The following is a 17,660-nucleotide window of genomic DNA, read 5'->3' as shown; positions in this document are numbered from 1 at the left end:
TTGCTGAACACATTTTTAAATAATATATACAAGGAAAATACATGATAGTAAGGAATATGCAGTGGGAATGGAAACAAGTTTGTCTGCTCAATTTGAAAAAGTGTGCAAGAGAAATGACCAATTCAACAGTAAATAAGATCATCTAATGCCTTTTACTAATAAACTTAATAATGAAGTACATTTCACATTAAAGGTACTTCTCCGCCCTTAAAACTGTAATATCTTTGAAATCTCTGTGGGCCACATTCACAGACAACTTATAAAGGGCTAGGTTAAAAAATGAGTGCAATTTGAAATGTTTCACAAACTATGTTTTTTCCCCCCCAAAATGTGCACATGTGCAGTAACCCATAGCAACCAATCAGTGATTAGCTTTTTTCAGGCAGCTGCAGATTAAACAATTAAAGCAATCTTCTAATTGGTTGCCATGGGTTAGTGCCCAAGTGCTAATTTGCCCAGTGGTTATAAATGACCCCCACTGAGTCAAAAACAGAAGAATTTGCAACACACAGTTTGCCTTTAAACTTGTCTTAATGATATTAATAAAGGACATGTTTATGATATGTTTTGTATATATGTATTGATTGTAAGGGCAGGATAAGTCAGTCTGCTTTAAAAAAAGGTTAATTTCTATGGAATGTCTAGAGACTGACATCCCCAAATTGATTTTCAATATATTAGAGCTTTTAACTTTGTGAGTAAAATTTAGGCATTTACTGAAAAAAATAGTGTCATCCCCAAGAAATCAGGTCCTGTGAGTGACATACAGTACAAGAGATTTAAAAGTGATGCTAAGCACTACATGGTGCACATGCTTTTGTATAAAATTTTATATACCTAGTAGTTTTTCTGCTGTTAGTAAATAACAGGATTTATCTCCCCTAGAGGGGTAAGCAAGCTGATGTAACATTCCTCTTCAATGAGGTTGAATATTCAGATAGTCAGCAAGGGGGTAAGGACGGCTAGTCTTCCCATATGAAATGGTCATAAACATGTTCATGCACAGAAAATATTGTTCTAACATAAACTACTATACAGACCAGTAATGTTCAGTAATGTAACATTCCAGACTGCTGAGATAGTAACCTAGGCAACCTCTACTGGTTACCTATGATTAAGGGATTTACTCCCGAAACGTTAGGTTCTACAGCAGCAACCCCAATAAACCTATTCCAGAAGTGCCGTCTGCCTGTTCTGAGTCTATTGAACCTCTGCTGATTACTGTACCAATATAATATGTAGGTTTTAATTAAGGGCAATTTATAATTATTCATATACGTGGGATGCTTATAAGGACTTGGCTTATTCTCAGTGTAAATGTATGCAAATGACATCCTGTTTAAATACCAAACATTCTAAAGAGGAATTGCTCATAGCACTAAATCTGTAAAACCAGATCCTGGGCTGTGTTCATTCTGATCCATATCTACAAGCATGACGACTATACTGCTATTGTTTGTTTCCTTATTACACTGTAAGTTTTATGTTCAAATTGGGGAATTTTTTAACAAGATAATCTAAGGTCTGTAACATTTCTCTGTGTTTTTTCAGGTGTCACTTCCCAAATTTCATTGACGGAGTCTGGCCCAGGCACTGTGAAGCCAACAACTACCCTTCAACTGACGTGTAAAGTAACAGGTGCCAGTCTCACTGACAGAACTAACATGAATGGAGTACACTGGGTCCGACAGCCTGCAGGGAAAGGGCTGGAGTGGCTGGGGGTACTATGGTATAATGCTAATACAAATTATGCCACCACAATGCAGGGACGTCTGACATTATCAAGGGACACAAATAAAGGAGAAGTTTATTTTAAACTCACTGAGGCAAAAACAGAAGAATCTGCAACATATTATTGTGCAAGACACACAGCTTGATAAAGAGACTGAGAGCCTGGCCAAAAACAATTAACCAAATTATCATCTGACAAATTTCATTAATAATAAATATTAGTGTCAGGAACCGTACCCAGATCATCCATCCAGGTACGAAAAAGTAATTTTCTATTTCACCAGATACATTTCTCTTCTCTCATACTTTTAGGAGATCCTGCTAATCTTGGTGTCCCCAATCAAAGCTCTGGCATCAGAAATGTAAAACACTACAATACTTTCCAAATTTAGGCTTATGTGCGTTTAAACAATGTTCAACCTACCACTGATATGGTTGTAAGGGAGAGAAAGCTGCAGAAACGATTACCTGTATCTCAAAGCAGGTACAATAGTTTTAACAGACATATATTACAAATTTGTTTTATTTAGTGATAAGAAGCTAAACAACATTTTTAAAAAATGACTTCACGTCCCCTTTAAAAACTGGATCAGAACAATTTGAGGTTTAATAAATGTTCCTCCAAGTCTTGTTGTGGGTGCACAAGTACAGCATTTCTGGTGTGTATTATAAAATGCCTTAGTGTCTGATTTGCTGCACAAGTTTGTAGAGCCTATTGACACAACCTGCTTTGAAAACCCTGGAACTGAGTTGTATTTGAGGGACTTTGTAAGAGTTTTACATCCCAAATGCAGAATTCAGAAATCATTTCCCCTGCTGACAAGCAAAATTATAGGCCGTTGCTAGAAAAAGGATTTATGTATTTGAGGCCCAAAAGAAATAAGAATACATTACAAATGATTATAGAACTTCTGGAATTCAGAGATAAAATAGATGCATCTCATTTACAACCATTTACAAGCAGCATTCAAAGGGTAATATTGAGATGAAAACTGTCATGTTTTTTCCCTGCAACTAACCATTTTTTAATACTTGTATATATATATATATATATATATATATATATAATATCAGACAGTGCCTGCACTCGGTCATAGACAAAGCCAGAGGTGCACGACCAAGTTTGTAGCAATATTGAAAAGAGGGTCAGCACACTCTGTATGATTCAGGTGAGAAAAAGTATTGATTTATTCACACATCATCCGACGTTTCGGTCCCACATGGGGACCTTTCTCAAGGATACAGTGCAATAACAAAGATACAATTAAATACCCACCCCCCAGTGAATTTTGGGTGCCAAAAATGATGTCACCAGTCCATATAAGGCATGTAAGTCCATCCCTGTCTCAATTTGCCTTTTTTCAAATAGTAGTTGCAATATCTCTTTTTACCACCAGGTGTCAGTGTCCAGTCCATTAGTGCATGACAGTGTCCATATAAATTGCAACATTGTGAAAAAAATAAGACAAAAAAACTGTATCATTTTACATACAGACAATAAAGGATACTGTTTCTACTTACATAGTAGTAAATACATTCTTTCTTCACATGGTTGTTAGTATCTAATTTCTTATGGAGCGGAGTACACTGTAGCTGTAGTTGTCCATTTAACCCTTTGGGGCTACACAGTCTAGTTCAAAGATCCAGAAAGCCTCTCTTTTCAATAGCAGCTTCTCAATGTCACCACCCCTCGGGGGTTTAGGTACATCATCGATGGGCATGCATTTAAACTGGGCAGGATTGTGTTTGGCCTCACGCCAGTGCTTGGCCACAGGCTGCTGGGCAATGTCCTGTTTGCTAGGATCAACAATCCTGTTAGTATCTAATGCTGCCCTGATACTAGACTGTGTAGCCCCCAAAGGGTTAAATGGACAACTACAGCTAAACTGTTTCCTAACCTAACTTGGTTTTGTCATATTGACAGGTTCTGTGTACTCCGCTCCATAAGAAATTAGATACTAACAACCATGTAAAGAAAGAATGCATTTACTACATTCTGGCGTCTTAAATAGCCCTCCTTTGGCGCCAAAAGTGGACATGATAATGTCATGATGCTGGCGTTCTTGCGCAGGTGTTTTTGCACTGGAGTCCAGTCCAGCGCTGGCACTGACGTCACAGAGCTGCGCCCAGGAAGAACCACGAGGATGCCGCCATCTTGCGGAGTTGTCTTCCTTACAGTCTCCCCCTAAAGCTTACAAAAATTATTTCTGAATATGTGTGTAAGAGCTAAAAAGCAATATCTGGTGCCAACACCTACATATTAAATAATAAGGAAAGTGTAGTGAACTGTTCCTGTTTATAAGAAGAGAGGTACATTTGCGATCTTGTTTCCCCTTGCTGTACGCTTAAAAGAGAGAATGTATCAATTGTTATAAGTTGTGGCCTTTTGTCCAGCTAATATGAGGTTCCTGAAATTTCTGATAGATGTTTGGTTTAAAAGTTTCTGTAACTGTAGGGACATTTAAGATCAATGGCCCAAAAAACTGTCACAGGAAAATTAAACTAATTTGATAAAGATAGTAATAATTAGACCAAACAATCAGTCTGCGCATGAAAAAATATGCGATACTTGTACAAACATGTGCAACAGGAACCAAGTAAGGACTTTTACCAGAATTAAATGGAACTAAAAAAAAAAAATAATCAAGAAATTGATGAAATACTGAGAATAAGCAGCATGCAATGTTCACTGTGAGGTTTTTTTTTGTTTAACTGTAGGGGAATTCAAGTTATTGAACTCACTGGTAAGAAAGCTGTAGTTGTGATTATAGATGTGTTTTGTAAGCTTGTTCCAGATATTCAAGAGTATAGTTGGAATAAAGACTGATCCATGAGGTTAAATTAACAGTTTTAGAATATCAGGGTGGGACTGTTTGCTTTACACTTGCACAGGGTTTTAAGATATTGTAATTAAAAGAATTTCGTACATGAAAAGGTCCCAGACATTTAATCACTGCCTATCTTTTCTATAACATGTTAGCTTTTGGAATACAATTTCTTAGCAGCTTTCTTACCTAGTTAAAAATACTGCTACAATTTTTAGCATGGCCAAACCAAGTCGATCGGGCACCCTAGGCAACCCGGCTGGCCATCTTGCCTCCCACCCCCGCACGCGTGTGTGCATGTACCATGATGTCACATGGGGGCAGGGGTGCAGTGTCACAGGGGAGTGAGGCAGAGGGGAGCAAACACAGATTAGGGATAGGCAGATGACCCTTTAACAGGTACCTGCCCACCATCCCCCCTATTGATGTGCCTTAGGCAGGTGCCTCTTCTGCCTACCCCCATTCCTGGCCCTGCTTTTTAGTGTTACAGTGAATTCCTGTATGCAGTAGAATAAAACAAGTTCAAAGTTTATTCAAGGTCATAGCAGTAACCCTAAGTGGCCAAACAGATGTTTACTTTCAGACACCAGACCAACACTTGCTTCCTGTTCCAAGATTTACACATACCACAATACAAAACTCTCACCTTTGTATAACAATATATGTTATATTATCTCAGTCTGTCATTACCTTTTTCCTCAGTGGGTCCAAATGAAGTATGAAAAAAATTTTCTGGTTTATGTAACTCTTTTAAATCATTATTTTTCACTGTAATTAGAGGAGGACATGGATTACCCCATTATTGTTTCAATTAGGAGAATGTTGTATAAACCAGTGTTCAGCTTTGATATAATCCATATATCTCAGTGGAGCAAGATAGATTAATGAGATAAATGTAGGTGAATGTTCATTCGTATATTAAGTAACATTACAATTTGTAGATTATTATATAGAGTAGCTGGTCAGTATTGTAGGCAGGCTGGGTGTTGACATTTAGCTGCATTCATTCACTATGTAAATTTATTCAAATAACTTTCTCTTTAAAATCAAAATGTTCTCAAGAGGATTTGTTTGTAAAACCAAAATCCTAAAACTGGATCCCGTGCTCATTTAATCCCAATTCTTTAATACAAATATGAAGATCATATTTCTTTTTGCTGTTTCTTTCATACACTGTGAGTTTTAATGTTCAGATAATGTCAGTTGTCAGTGAGTTTCCAGCAAGATAATCAAAGGTCTGTAACATTTCTATTTCATTTGTCTATTTTCAGGTGTCACTTCGCAGATTTCATTGATGGAGTCTGGCCCAGGCACTGTGAAGCCAACAACTACCCTTCAACTGACGTGTAAAGTAACAGGTGCCAGTCTCACTGACAGCACTAACATGTATGGAGTACTCTGGGTCCGACAGCCTGCAGGGAAAGGGCTAGAGTGGCTTGGAGGAATCTATTATAATGGTAATACAGATTATGCCACCACAGTGCAGGGACGTCTGACATTATCAAGAGACACAAATAAAGGAGAAGTTTATTTTAAACTCACTGAGGCAAAAACAGAAGAATCTGCAACATATTATTGTGCAAGACACACAGCTTGAGAAAGCAATTGAAAGCCTAGGCACAAAGAGTTATGAGACATTCTTTTCAGAGAAGTCGCATCTAGAAATTCATGGCAGGAAAGAAACCCAATAAATAATTATATTCATACAATGCGAAAACATTTAGGGGCAGATTTACTAAGCTCGAGTGAAGGATTCGAATGAAAAAAAAATTGAATTTCAAAGTATTTTTTTGGGTACTTCGACCATCGAATGGGTCAAATTCGATCGAAACAAATGATTCGAACGATTCGAAGTAAAAATCGTTCGACTATTCGACCATTCGATAGTCGATGTACTGTCTCTTTAAAAAATACTTCGACTACATACTTCACCACTTTAAACCTACCGAGGTTCAATGTTAGCCTATGGGGACCTTCCCCAGCACTTTTCTAAGTTTTTTGTGGTCGAATAAAAATCCTTCGATCGATTAAAATCGTTCGAATCGTTCGATTCAAAGGATTTTATTGTTCGATCGAACGATTTTTATTCGATCGAAGTATTTGCGGTAAATCCTTCGAATTGGATATTCGAATTCGAAGGATTTTACTTCGAGGGTCAAATTCGAGGGTTTGACACTTAGTAAATCTGCCCCTTAATAATCCCATTGGTTTGCAGTAGGACAAAATGAAGTTGAAGAAGCACAAAAAGTATTTACATCTTAAAAACAATAAGTAAAAAAAATAAAACCTATATGTGAAAAAGAATTATTGAGAATTCCCTGCAGATTTGTGGATTTCTTTTTTACAATAGTTGACCAAATAAAGTTTGACAATTGAAAAGCATTAAATGCAACATCTAAACCATATAAGTAGCATAGCAATAAAGATTGCTCTCTTTCAAAAAAATAGGAAACAAACTTTTTCAGCAAGAACTGAAAAATAACCAAATATGTACAGATTTTTAACAAGGCCAAATTATCAAAGAATTAGTCTCCCTATGTAATCCTCTGAGCACTTGTGCAACTTCTATTATTTTCTTTCTCTTTTTATGATATTAGCAGTTTAAGACTGTTAATATCATTCATGTGTAACAGAAACACCCCCTGTTGTTTACTGCTGGAAGGGGAGGAAAGAAAACTTGTTCATTGTAGCTGCTTATTTTCTATCCAGGGCCACTTCTATAAAAAATACACTAGCCCACAATACTTTCCCTGTGAGCAAAGTGACAACAATGGAAGTGTTCTGGAAAAGTACCCATGTGGGAGGGGCTTCCAGATTTAAAGGGGAACTTAACCCAAATGTTTTACTCACCACACGAGACTTGATGTAAAAATGAAACAGAAGATTTTTATTCAGAATAGGAACACCAGGACACTCAACAGACACTCCAGCACACACTTGTTCAAAGACACTTCCACTTCAATTTTCTTCAAGGAATCACTACAGAGTAGGCACACCTGCCATAGGATCTTGGATCACACCTAACCGACTAGTGGTCCGATATATGCTCCACCCGTATCCCCCCACTCTCCAATAGTGGCCCGATACCTCTTGGGTGATATCCCTCCACTCTTCCAGGTTAGGACCCTTTTCCATCCAATTCCTGTCCAGAGACTCAGGTGTTCTTTCCTACCTTGTCCTAAACTATCACTGATTCCCTTACTTACGGAGTGCCCGTAGGAAACTAATTCCACTTCCTCCTTGATGGGGCCACAGGTGCCCTTACTAACTATCCTTGCTATCTCGAGCACCTAGTGCTCGCTTTACTTAAAATCTTTCCTATTCTAGCTTTTTCTATCTATTAATGTTGTCTTCACTCCCCGATCAGCTGATGGCCTCTGTCACGCCCTCCCATCAAGACAGCTCACCATGGGCGGGGCACCTCCTTTTATAGCCTTTGTGTGCTCTATAGTGGCCTCTAGTGGCTGGGGAAGAAATTACAACTAAACTAAGAACTAAACCTCTACTGCCATCTAGTGGCAATTTACACAAATTACACTCACCACTTCAAACACATTTTTTTGTCACATATCACACTTACATCTGGTTCACCCCCTTACACCCAGACTGGGGTAGGAATTAAGACACTAAAATCACATTGCATTGCATAAAGGACTTTTCTTATACCAGGAAATGGGGTGTTCTGGCTACACAGAAAGTTTAAGTACAACAAACAATATCACTTAAGTGTCCTGTATACCTACTCTTGGGCTCCCGCACTTATTTAAAAAAGGACTTTGTGGCTCATTTATGAATACTGGGAAATTTCGCACCTGGGCAGTAACCCATGGCATCCAATGATTAGATTTTTTTTTCAGCCAGCTGCAGGTTGAACAGTGAAAGGAAACATCGGATTGGTTGCCATGGGTAACTGCCCAGGGGCAAATTTGCCCAGCTGTTATAAATGACCCCAACAGTGTATCTAACCTTCTATGTGGGAATTCAGTATTTAGGGGTTTATTTCTACTAAAATTTAACTTTCATATAAAGTAATTTCAAATACTGATTATGGGATCGAGAGCTAAAAAAAGTTTATAAATAAAAATTGCGATTCATCACATCAAATCATCGACTGGTAGGCAGAATACCAGCAGGGTTGTAGTAAGGCTATAGATTATTAGCAGAAGTCAGGCAAAGCATGCTGCAACTTGCAAGGACCCTACTGTACCTATGTCTGGTCAGAAGCCACCAAATTAGAATACAGGTGAAGCTCTTTGAATGTATTTAATGGATTTTCCCACGGGGTATCCTGTGTCTGATATCCCAAAGGCTGATATGACAAAGGGTGCAGCCCGAAACATGTTGTGTATCTCTACCCCCAATAAAGAAGTTTTGCAGTCCAGTTGCTGCCTTGCATTTGTCCCCCACCAGATTTTGGCCTAAAAGGGAATGGGTGGGTATCAACACAGCATAGCCATGACAATTTGAGCTCTCTGACCAGCCTACTTCTACTACTATTGCTGGCTATCGTATAATGCAACTGGAAGTCTCATCCACCTACCACCAATTATAATAATAAAAAATAAAAGCCAGTGTTGCTTTCCCGCAGTCATTGGGCGAAGTGGCTAACGCTGGCGAAAATTCGCCAGCGTGACGTCATTTCAGCATTTCGCCAATTTACTAATGGTAGATAGTGATGGGCGAATTTGCGCCGTTTCACTTCGCCGAAAAATTCGCGAAACGTCGCCGGCGTCTCGTTTTTGACGCCGGCGCCCATTTTTAACGCCGGCTCCCGTTTTTTTGATGCCGGCGCCCGTTTTTCACCGGCGAATTTTCGCGGGCGTTTCGCGAATTTATTCGCCTGCCGCGAATCGTGCAAATTCGCCGCGAATTCGCTCCTGGCGAATAAATTCGCCCATCACTAATGGTAGACTCTGGTGCAATTTCGAACCCTAACGGCAGGCGAATTTACGGTCTGGCGAAAGAACGTTAATACGCAAATTCACAAAGTTTTTGATTTTACTGATCCTTACCTCTATCGCCAGACTTGCCGTCGCCACCTCAGACCAGGCGAAGTGCAATAGAGTAGATAGGACTTCCTCAAAAATGTAAAAAGTTTAAAAGTTTAAATTTTTCTAAGTCCCAAAAAACGCTGGCATTTTTTCCTATTTAAACGGTGATAATCTGAAAAAGATTGTAAATTTTTTTTTCGGGTATACTCCTTCCCCCCTACATTTTACAGGTTCCCTGGCCTTGTGTAGTGTAATGTATTTGCTGCAGCATATATGGCCATTGTACTTTAACTGCACGCCGTATGCTAATTAGCCAATGCTAGCGTAACTTCGAACTGCTGAGCGTAATTTCACCAGCGATCGGTACCCTGTGTGCAACTTCGGATCTTCGTGAATTAGCGTTGTCCAGGCGAATTTACGCCTGGTGAAGTGTTGCGATGTGCGCAAAGCCATCGCTGGCGAATTTTCGCCTGTTAGTGAATTTGCCCCATTATCTTTAGGGAATACCGATTAATTTAGCACAGCATTGGTTTATCATTTTGCTCTTTTTATTCCTAGTTTCTACACTGTGGATTAGGTACCACTGAATGATGAGCTGACCTTCTTGGCAGAGCATCCTATTTACAGAATGGTGATCATACAGTTTGTTCTGAACATACTTTCCCTCTGATACTTTAATTAAGAAATATCTATTTTTTTTTATTTCTTGCATTAAAAATGCAGCATGACAATCATTAAGACAAATGGTACTCTCCATCACAGGATGTATAAGTACTTGAACATCTTTCTATTTCTCTATGCAAATAAAACTAACGATACAGAAAAAACAAGTCCCATTCAACTGGTTTTGACAAGCTGCTTAAAACAAATGACCAGTCCACTCTGCATAATGTTCCTCATCTCTAAGCTTAGAAGGAAGAACAAAAGGGAGCACTTCTCCAAGCTCACCTGCACGTGTAATTTAGCAAACCTGTGTGCTTGTACGCAGAAAGGCCCCCGGTCCAGGCCAAAATCACATGGAAACAGAACAGAAGTTGCGGAGCATGTCGGCAGCTGAATCATAAAATCATCATTTATTGTAGATTGTTAAAAACATGAACATAAGTATCATAATAATAATGACATGTACCCCTACGCTTGACGCGTTTCGTGGTGTCTCGCCACTTCCTCAGAAGCATAAGGTGTGCCAACCCCCACACCAGTTAATATAGCACAACAACCACACAAAACCACACCCATAAGGACACACCCATAAAACCATTAACCCCAGAAAAGGATTTATACAAAGATAGATTGGTATCGATCACATTAAGTGATGTATAAACCCTGTTTAAACTTAGAAAGAAGTATTACATATTTAAGGCATGTTAAAAGCAGCTACTATATATGTATATTTAGTATACAATGTTTCTTATTATATATATATCATACAATGTTTGTTATTAGTTACATAATGTTTGCCAGATCTCTGTGTTAAAATGTAGCGAAATTAGGCTGTCAGGCATATTAGTATAGGGGTTACTATTACTCTAACAGAGTGCGATATATACGTAATGTTAGATAACACTTACACAGTTAAAAACCATAATTCAAAAATTACAAAGCATACAAAAATAAATGTACAGTAATAATTATAACTCAAGAAAAAATAGATCAAGAAAAAATATATATATCACAAAAAATATATCAAAAAATATATATCAAGAAAAAATATATACAACACACTCAAAAAATACACTAATTGCAAAAACAAGCATAATTTTCAGTAGTTTTCAACTGATAGATCCAAAAAGCCTCGAGACGGCACAATTTTTGGTCTACATCGCCCTTCCTCATGTCTCTTTTAGGTTTATCTATGATTTGGAAGCTAACACATGATGCACCCTGATGTTTATCTATCAAATGCTTAGCTATGGCTGATTTAGTGTCCAAACGTTCCACAGCTGACATATGTTCCTAATACTCGCTGTCCTTGTTGTCTTCCCTACGTATTGGGCTCCACAAATACAGGTTGCCATATATATGACCCCTTTCGATGCGCAATCAAAGTATTGCTTTATTTGGAAGTTGGCCCCGGTCACAGTACTGTGGAAAGTTTTGGATACTTGCATGAGCAAACAGGTTTTACACCTGCTACGTCCACATCTATAAGTGCCTTTATACTTCAGCCAGGCACTCTCCTCACTCTGCATTTTAGTAGTATATAAACTTTTGGAGACATGTGCCGCTAAGTTTTTACCTCTCCTAAAAACGAAGGAATGTGTGCTTTCCAAAATCTTACTTAAAATTGGATCTTGAAGGAGGACGCCCCAATGTTTTCTAACACTGTTTTGAATTCGATAAACATCACGATTGTACGTTGTACAGAAACGAACACTGGATAGTCCCACGGACTTACCTCCTCTAGATCTAGTACCTTACATCTTCAACCTGATAACCTCTTTCAACAAACCGATCCCACAACAACATATTCTGTGTGGTGGTCTAGGACTCTAAAAGTGCCAAGTTCTTAGATATATCACCGGCTGTTGGGTTAACATCAATAGTTAAGGGACTGTTTTCAGATGAAGGAGAAGGAGCGTTATTAGTCAGCTTGCACTACGAACACCAGATCAGGTCTGGGAATCACATATATTATATTATATTTTAGTATAACAATAGTTTTTAAACACAGCTATCGCTATTGAGGGACTTTTAATATAGACCTTACAACTATACTCAAGTTTTTTACTTTGTAACATAAGTATTACAATCAATGATTGTTTTATATAAAATATGGAGAGGCTAAGATGATTAATTGTTACTTAGTATACTTTTTAAATGTTTTAATTCCTTATTTAGTGCTCTTTGGGGTGGTTGCATGCAGTTTTGGCTACTTTGAATGGCAACTAGTACGTATGTTTTTTTGTTTTATATGTTCATTTATGTAAAATTTAAATACTTGACGCATGGTGATGATGATGATATGTCAGATAATTAACTTTTCCCGCCAACACTTGTATTTAATGCATCCTCTCTGTGCTTTTCTTGACTTTGAGAAAGGTCTCGGGGAGGCCGAAACGTTAGTCCTTTAGTCAATAAACATTTTTATTTATTTTTTAAGAACTGAGAGTGCGGACCTTCTTTGTAGATAGATATTCTAAAAATTTTGGACACTGCATCCAGGCATTTCTGTACTTAATGACGAGAGTGCCGACTCCTTCACAGTTTACTATATATATATATATATATATATATATATATATATATATATACTATTATCATAAATATTATGAGCATTACATTTATATTAAATGTATGTATGGTGGCTTAATGTTTCTTTAAAGGACAAAGGAAAGTACAAATGTACTTTTAATATGGAGGCCCTTCTACGTCTGCCTGGGAGAAATAAATGGAGCACTGTACCTGGAAGAAAACACTAGTCACTGAATTTACTGGGAGATGCCCATCCAATCTGCACCCTTTACTGAAGCCAGGTTTTATTGACTTTTAAAGTGAATATTCAGACATTTAGAAATCACCACTGGAGGGAACCACTGCCTAAAACTGAGATGATGACAGCACAGTATATTTATAATAATAATAATTGATTCTGTTGATAAATCAGTCCAGTGGTTAAAGTAACTAACTTCTTTTGTGGGCTATCTTGTCCATATAACATTCAAAATGGTGTAGCTAAAACTTTTTTTCTATTTTATTTATACATAATCATTTCCCTTAATGCAAATGAGAGCATCAATATTTGATAAAAAGGACAGATTTCTCTAAATCTGAATGTGCAACCCAAAGCGCAACTCAGGAGAGAAACCACCATGAAAATTGTATTTTCTTTTCTGATCTCTTCTGAAACTTGTGTCATGTAGGGAACCCCTCTTTCAATCTAAGTCTCTTCTTTTATAACATATAGCATATGCCTAACATACATTTTCCCTTCTCATTCTAGGTGCCGTCTCTCAGATTACTTTAGACCAACCTGGCTCTGCAGTTGTGAATCCATCAGGAACACTTAAACTCTTCTGTAAAGTCTCAGTCTCTGTAACTAGTGAGCACTGGGCATGGACCTGGCAGGCTCCTGGTAAAGGACTGGTGTATATAGGTTATTTAGACAGCAGTGGGAGATCTTATATAGTCCCCTCATTTGATAGTCAAGTCACTTTCACCAGGGACAGCTCAAAGAACGATATTTCCTTACAAATGACCAGTATGAAAAGTGCAGATTCTGGGACATATTACTGTGCAAGACACACAGTGACAGAAAGAAGTGAAAACTGATTTCAAAATCTCATCCTGAGGTGGAAAGTCCTTAGAGGAATGCAGGGGTAGAAAATCTGGGACAATTACATTTGCTGCTAATTATAACAAAGTTAAAGGATATTTACTGTAAGTAATAAGTTCCTAGGGATCACGTAAATCTGCCTGTAAAATAATTTCTTAATTGGTCCATCAGATATAATCCTCAATTAACCTCGAAAGGTGTACTTGTACTTAAAGAATTGGGTTGACTCAATTTGACACTAAGCAGCGGTAATAACAATATCCCAACACTGAAGATTTTCTGATCATCACCTTGGATTTGTTAGGAGTGTCAGTGACCCTCACATGCTCAGTGGGCTCTGGGCAGCTGTTGAGAAGCAAAGCTTAGGGGTCATCACTAATTATCAAGCACACAATAAAGTTTGCCTATGGTATAAGCTGATGCCACAGGGCCAGTTAATTAATTCTGATGCTTATTTTAGGTAGATAGTGCAAGATGCCTTTGCATGTTAAAGGAAAACTATATCCCCAAAATGAATACTTAAGCAACAGATAGTTTATATCAAATTGAATGACATATTAAAGAATCTTACCAAACTGGAATATATATTTACATAAATATTGCCCTTTTACATCTCTTGCCTTGAACCACCATTTCGTGACTCTATCTGTGCTGCCTCAGAGATCACCTGACCAGAAATACTACAACACTAACTGTAACAGGAAGAAATGAGGAAGCAAAAGGCAGAACTCTGTCTGTTAATTGGCTCATGTGACCTTACATGTGGTTTGTATGTGTGTACAGTGAATCTTACGATCTCAGGGGGCGGCCCTTATTTTTTAAAATGGCAATTTTCTATTTATGATTACCCAATGGCACATACTACTAGAAAAATATATTATTATGATAATGGTTCATTTACATGAAGCAGGGTTTTACACATGAGCTGTTTTACTCAGTATCTTTTAATAGAGACCTACATTGTTTGGGGGGTATAGTTTTCCTTTAAGGTTTCACGGTTGTTGCCGTCTACTGCAAAATTGTAATTTATTTATGGTACCCTGTAAAAAGCTAAAGCCTTTTTATTGTTACCGATGATGATATTATTATTATAGTTTACTTGCCAAGCCTCAACATATTTTGTAATGTGGCACATAGCATGTAGGATAGGGCAGTAGTCAGCAACAAAGAGAAGTCGGAGAAACAAAAGTTCATAATGCAACACATCTCAAGTGATACTTAGGGGCACATTTACAAAGCTCGAGTGAAGGATTCGAATAAAAAAAACTTCGAATTTCGAAGTGTTTTTTTGGCTACTTCGACCATCGAATGGGCTAGTTCGACCTTCGACTACGACTTTGACTTCGAATCGAACGATTCGAACTAAAAATCGTTCGACTATTCGATCGTTCGATAATCGAAGGACTGTCTCTTTAAGAAAAACTTCGACCCCCTAGTTCGGCAGCTAAAAGCTACCGAAGTCAATGTTAGCCTATGGGGAAGGTCCCCATAGGCTTGCCTGTGTTTTTTGGATCGAAGGATATTCGTTCGATCGAACGATTAAAATCCTTCGAATCGTTCGATTCGAAGGATTTAATCGTTCGATCGAACGAATAATCGTTCGATCGTTCGATCGAAGTATTAGGGCTAAATCGTTCGACTTCGATATTCGAAGTCGAACGATTTTAGTTCCTGGTCGAATATCGAGGGTTAATTAACCCTCGAGATTCGACCCTTAGTAAATGTGCCCCTTAATCTTTCCTTTCCTTTTCCAGACTACAAAAAAGGATTAACAATATGGGCAATTGTATATTTTGCTGTAGCTACAGTCATATGAAAAAGTATGGGAACCCCTCTCAGCTGCATAATAATTTACTGCACTTTCAACAAAAAAGATAACAGTGATATGTCGTTCATTTCCCAGGAACATCTGAGTACTGGGGTGTTTTCTAAACAAAGATTTTTAGTGAAGCTGTATTCAGTTGTATGAAATTAAATCAAATGTGAAAAACTGGCTGTGCAAAAATGTGGGTACCCTTGTAATTTTACTAATCTGAATGCATGTAACTGCTCAATACTGATTACTGGCAACACCAAATTGGTTGGATTAGCTCGATAAGCTTTGAACTTCATAGGCAGGTGTGTCCAATCATGAGAAAAGGTATTTAAGGTGACCAATTGCAAGTTGTGCTTCTGTTTGACTCTTCTCTGATGTGTGACAGCATGGGATCCTCAAAGCAAAGTTCTGTATCATGGTTTAGTGGAAGGCTACAAAAAGCTATCTCAGAGGTTTCAACTGTAAGGAATATAATCAGGAAATGGAAGGCCACAGGCACATTTGCTGTAAAACCCAGGTCTGGCCGGCAAAGAAAAATACAGGCATATGCAGAGGATTGTGAGAATGGTTACAGACAACACAAAGATCACCTCCAAAGACCTGCAAGAACATCTTGCTGCAGATGGTGTATATGTTTTACAATTCTTTGCAATTTGCACAACAAATATCTGTATGGGAGGGTGATGAGTAGGAAGACCTTTCTGCACTCACGCCACAAACAGAGTCACTTGTTGTATACAAAAGCTCCTTTAGACAAGCCCCAGTCATTTTGGAACAAAGTGCTTTCAACTGATGAGACAAAAATTGAGTTATTTGCTCATAATAAAAAGCTATTTGCATGGCGGAAGAAGAACATCACATTCCAAGAAAAACACCTGCTAGCTACTGTCAAATTTGGTGGAGGTTCCATCATGCAGTGGGGCTGTTTCGCTAGTTCACGAATTGGAGGGTTGGATGAATTCAACCCAATATCAACAAATCCTTTAGGATAATTTTCAAGCATCAGTCACAAAGTTGAAGTTAACCAGGGGTTGGATATTCCAACAAGACAATGACCCTAAACACACTTCGAAATCTACAAAGGCATTTATGCAGAGGGAGAAATATTCTGGAATGCCCGTCACAGTCCCCCAATTTAAATATCATCGAAAATCTATGGGATGATTTGAAGCAGGCTGTCCATGCTTGGCAGCCATAAAATTTAACTGAATTGGAGAGATTTTGTATGGACGGATGGTCAAAAATACCACCATCCAGAATCCAGACACTCATCAACGACTATAGGAGGCTTCTAGAGGCTGTTATATTTGCAATGTAATATCTCGTTTTGGGTGCCCACATTTATGCACCTGTCTAATTTGGTTAGGATGCATATTGCATAATATCTGTTAATCCAATAAACTTTATGTCACTGCTGAAATATTTCTGTTTCCATAAGGCATGTGTTTATACAGGTAATGGAACTCCGAGGTAACTTCTAATATCCTCATATTTTACAACTGGGGGTACTTTATTTATTATAATACACAAGTTTCAGTGAGTCATGTGACAGAAATGACATCAGAACTCACCCTTTATAACTGATGACATCAGAATTCACCATTTATAAGGATATAATTTACAAGATATTCATAGCTTTTGTGTATTATATGGTCATATTTAAATGCCTTGGGGTTTTCCATCCTTGATGTCTCACTCACTGTAATTCATTGCTTGTGTAAACTGGAACTCACAGCATTTGTGCTGAACTCTTTACTCCCTGTTTGATGCTGAAGTGTTTACTATTCCCTGGGGAACGGAAGTCATGCAAGCCAGTACTCCTTGCTCTTCCTTGGACTTCAGATAGCCCCAGCACATTTTTGATGCATGTTTATGATCATTGTCCTCTTGTGAAATAAATCCTTGTCTTTACAACGTCAGCATGCCCCTGGAAAATAGTAAGGTTCATCGCCCTAGTGCACAGTTAGTAAAGACCTGGTTAAAAGTGCAAAGAGCACTATGAGATGTAAAATTACTCCCCT

The 17,660-nt window shown here is 38.1% G+C and overlaps 1 protein-coding gene and 2 gene segments (V, D, J or C); all 3 read left to right on the top strand.

Moving 5' to 3' along the window:
* The window catches only part of LOC101027262 (uncharacterized), an 834,796-nt gene that overhangs the window by 635,727 nt on the left and 181,409 nt on the right, over positions 1-17,660 (top strand).
* The window catches only part of LOC108714884, a 540,168-nt gene that overhangs the window by 404,573 nt on the left and 117,935 nt on the right, over positions 1-17,660 (top strand).
* On the top strand, positions 5,642-6,173 carry LOC108714895. The segment is given in 2 exon segments: positions 5,642-5,731; positions 5,828-6,173. Coding segments are annotated over 2 exon segments (366 nt in total).

Source organism: Xenopus laevis, chromosome 1L (assembly GCF_017654675.1).
Source record: "Xenopus laevis strain J_2021 chromosome 1L, Xenopus_laevis_v10.1, whole genome shotgun sequence".
In the NCBI taxonomy this organism is placed as follows: domain Eukaryota; kingdom Metazoa; phylum Chordata; class Amphibia; order Anura; family Pipidae; genus Xenopus; species Xenopus laevis.
The sequence above is the reverse complement of the archived record's forward strand: the minus strand, read 5'-3'. Positions and strand labels throughout refer to the sequence as shown.